This window comes from Hyposmocoma kahamanoa, unplaced genomic scaffold, assembly GCF_003589595.1.
Source record: "Hyposmocoma kahamanoa isolate Upper Pololo Valley unplaced genomic scaffold, ASM358959v1 95673, whole genome shotgun sequence".
NCBI classification, from domain to species: domain Eukaryota; kingdom Metazoa; phylum Arthropoda; class Insecta; order Lepidoptera; family Cosmopterigidae; genus Hyposmocoma; species Hyposmocoma kahamanoa.
In genome coordinates, this window is record NW_020655029.1 from 1,326 (window position 1) to 4,792 (window position 3,467).

Below are 3,467 nucleotides of genomic sequence, written 5' to 3' on the forward strand. Positions count from 1 at the left end.
AGCATAGCATCCCAACTCAAGCTCGGTGATGTTACGTAATAGGCTGGATCTAATTTGTAATATTTTAAACTCAAGTTTCTGAAATTTTCAAATACATCACATAACAATAAAACGTCACATTTAAGGTACAAATCGGTATATTCACCGAGAGTATTAATATTGAATACATTCCACACAGAATGTGCATGATTAAAGTCTTTATCACTTATATGTTCCATTTTCAAATTATTAAAAAAAAATTCTTTTGAAGGAAGTTTAGTTTCTTCGTATCTATTCCAAGAATCCATGTAATCGTACGGATAAATACCTTTTGATTTTAATAAATGCAAATGCTTGCTTTTAAATTGCATGGATAAATTGGTGAAATCTTCATCTGATAAATTGTTACTCAACATGTCTAAACTTGTGCTCAAAAAACTGAAATGAATCTATAAATTTTATTTGTAATGGACGTGTAAATTCTTTTAAATGTATGGTCTTTGTAATTGTGAGGTACTTTTCTTTAGTTTTCGGTATAATTGTAATTGGACCATAGTATTTTGCTAATTCGCTAATAAACAAATGTGAGTCATAGTTAGCTAAATTATGAAAGACTACTGGTATGAATGGACACACTCTGAACATCAAATTACATTGTGAATGAGCTGGCCCTCTATATTCAGAAGTAATATGATCGTGGTCACGAACCTTGTCATCGAATAATAAATGGCTACAAATATGACACGATGTAGCGTTTTGATAACTATTTTCTTGTTCTTTCGTCAAAGGCGTCATTGGATTCTTATCACATAATATTTTATAAAGGCATTTCACATCTGCAATCAATCTGTTAACAAACACTTCTACACAATCCGAACCCCTGTAGGTAACGAACTTGTTTAAACTCGAGTCATATGAACAACAAATATAATACGCAAAACATGAAGGTTGATGAACTTTTAAATTACGTGTATTTTCGCTACCATTCTCTGTACAGTTAACTAATAGACTTTCGAAATCAGCATATATAACAAAATAAATTTTTTGCTGTCTCTCAAAATGTTTAAATCCGATTGTACTATTTTTTTTAGGTAAGACTGTCAACACTTGAGAGCAATCATGGTTTGTATATTTAATTTCAGAAGAAAAAAAACGTAAACAATTCTCACACATATATAGATTCCCTTTAAATTTACTAATCTGACGTTTTACTAATCGTACAAGATCTTTAATAAGGCAGTAATGACCTTTGACTCCTTTTTCAAAGTATAATAAATTTACATGATTGTTCTTTCGATTTTTAGATAAATATAATGGACCAGTTACTAAACTGCTTGAACTTAATCCATAAATGTTGATACTGATGTTATTATTAGCTTCAAACAATTGTATATCTTTACACGACGGAGGGAAAGTCATACCGTCTGTTTTAAAGACAGTTGAATGGTGAGGATATGAACTTGTTTTGCATACATTACTTTTGGCGGGAAATAATGCAGCTACTATACTCCATAGAAAACAGTACTCATCTTTATTCTGTATATTTATGCAACTTTTACTATTCTTGAGAAATGATGGCAGCTCTATGAACGTACCACCTCTCATAGGACAATATTTGTTTATATTCAATTCTAAATGACTTATTGAAACCAGAGACCAACCAGATTCACAGTGTTCAAATTCTGAAAGTTTTTGTTTAAATGTTTCTATAGCATTCATATACAACTCATTAATATTAGTGTTGTTAAAAAACGCAATCAAACTTTGTATTAAAAGATTTTAACTGTTGCGTACTTGACCGTGGTAACTCAAAATAAGCAAACAGTTCAAAATTTAACTTCAGACATGTGTGTTTCAGTATTGATAAATGGATAACATTCGAAACATCATTTTTATAACTGTACAGGAACGCCTCGGGTGTGAGGTACTCGACTTCCTGTGCAGGATTTATGCGGTAAGTCACAATTCTGTTCTTAAATGCAGTCTTAATAATGTCAATATTTTTGAATTCAGTTTTTAATAAACAATTCTCTTTGTGTACATTCGTTCTCATATGATAATGATATTTCTTTTGAGGAATTTCGATGTTGCACATGTCACACTTGACCGCATTGGCTACACAGGATGTCGCTGTAAAGTAAAAAGATTACAAATTAAGAATAAAATAATATATTTATTTACTTATTCATATATATTTATAGTTAAACACATTTAATTACTACAATACAGGCCAGTAAAAATAATGCTAATAGTAAGTACTATTAAATGAGGGTGGGCAATTTTTGAATTCTTTGCGAGTTGTCTTTATGTAATCTGTTAGATGTGCCCAAGCTTCAGAGTTGACGTTCGTTCTGTTTTTTATAGTAATAATACTATGACGCCATCTATTTATCGGTGCAACGTTTTTGATCTCGTTGCATGAATAAACTTTTAACTCAACGTAATGAGTGCCAGTTTTATTGTCGTCTGTTTGACGACTTATCCCATTTGCTAGCTTTCGCGTAACGTAAGAGTAAATTGGCGTACCCTTTGTTGAACCTGTCGAGCACCCTTCTTCTTCATCACTCTCGCTGCCGAAAAGCTCAGCCGTCGCCGCCTTCATGACGGGGGTGATTGGGTTGATGACGGTTTTCCTTTTCTTAGGCGCAGTGGTAGTGAACGGCTCACCTGTCTTCTTACTTGTCGAAGGGTCACATCTCGAATGCTTCTTCGAGGATTTCGAGAGCTTAGGCTGCACCGTCTCGCACTCGTCTTCTGACAGGAATAAATCTTGTGCCAAAGACCTAATAGAATAAAATATATGAGTAGTACATAGTAAAATGATTGAATAAAAACATAAATTGTTTGGTAATAATATCTTGCGACAGTGAACTCACAAAAACTGATCGAATGATTAGTAAAACTAGGACAACGATAAAATAAGCACAGGTAAAATATTAAACATTTTGGAATCGAGTATGCGCATTTGTACTTGTCACTAATTTTGCTCCCCAGCAGGATTCGAACCCGCGACTCTTCATCACAGTAAATAGATTCGGATTTGGACTAAAAAATAAATAGTCCGAAAAAAAATAATGGAATAAAATAGATAATTAATTATAATTGATGAATAGTTCGAATAGATGGCACGGTTATGTAACATAAATTTATTTTAGTACTTAAAATGCACTTACATTGTTCTTAGTTATTTGCAGTGGTTGATTTGTTTTTTTTGAGCTGTCCTGTTGTCTTGTAGGAAGGTGATCTGAGCAATAATCATGGATAGAGAGGACCGGTCTATATAGGCCTTCATACGCGTCACGTTTACCCATATTTGTAATTTGTATATGAAGCAAAATAGGAAAATGCACAGTCAACATAAATGCAAAAACAAATACTCAGTATGATATGCAGCAATCATCGGTAAGTTAATTCTAATATCGATTCTAATTCTAAGTGGATAAGGTAGCATAAAAATAAAATGTGAAATATTGATTGGATATTTTGCA

The 3,467-nt window shown here is 32.6% G+C and overlaps 1 protein-coding gene across 1 annotated transcript; it reads right to left on the reverse strand.

Annotated features, from left to right (window-relative positions):
• Positions 1–1,723: 1,723 nt before the first annotated feature.
• On the reverse strand, positions 1,724–3,134 carry LOC113238425. Its single transcript, XM_026475255.1, has 2 exons — positions 2,506–3,134; positions 1,724–2,109 (listed from the first exon to the last, which is right to left on the reverse strand). The coding sequence occupies exons 1-2, from the start codon at positions 2,579–2,581 to the stop codon at positions 1,724–1,726; spliced, it is 462 nt and encodes a 153-aa protein (XP_026331040.1). The 5' UTR covers positions 2,582–3,134.
• Between the last annotated feature and the right edge of the window lie 333 nt (positions 3,135–3,467).

Coding starts and splice junctions, on each gene's coding strand:
- LOC113238425 (XM_026475255.1), bottom strand. CDS start 2,581: ATGAAGGCGGCGACGGCTGAGCTTTTCGGCAGCGAGAGTGATGAAGAA. Junction 2,110..2,505: donor CTCGACAGGTTCAACAAAGG/GTACGCCAATTT, acceptor TTTACTTTACAG/CGACATCCTGTGTAGCCAAT.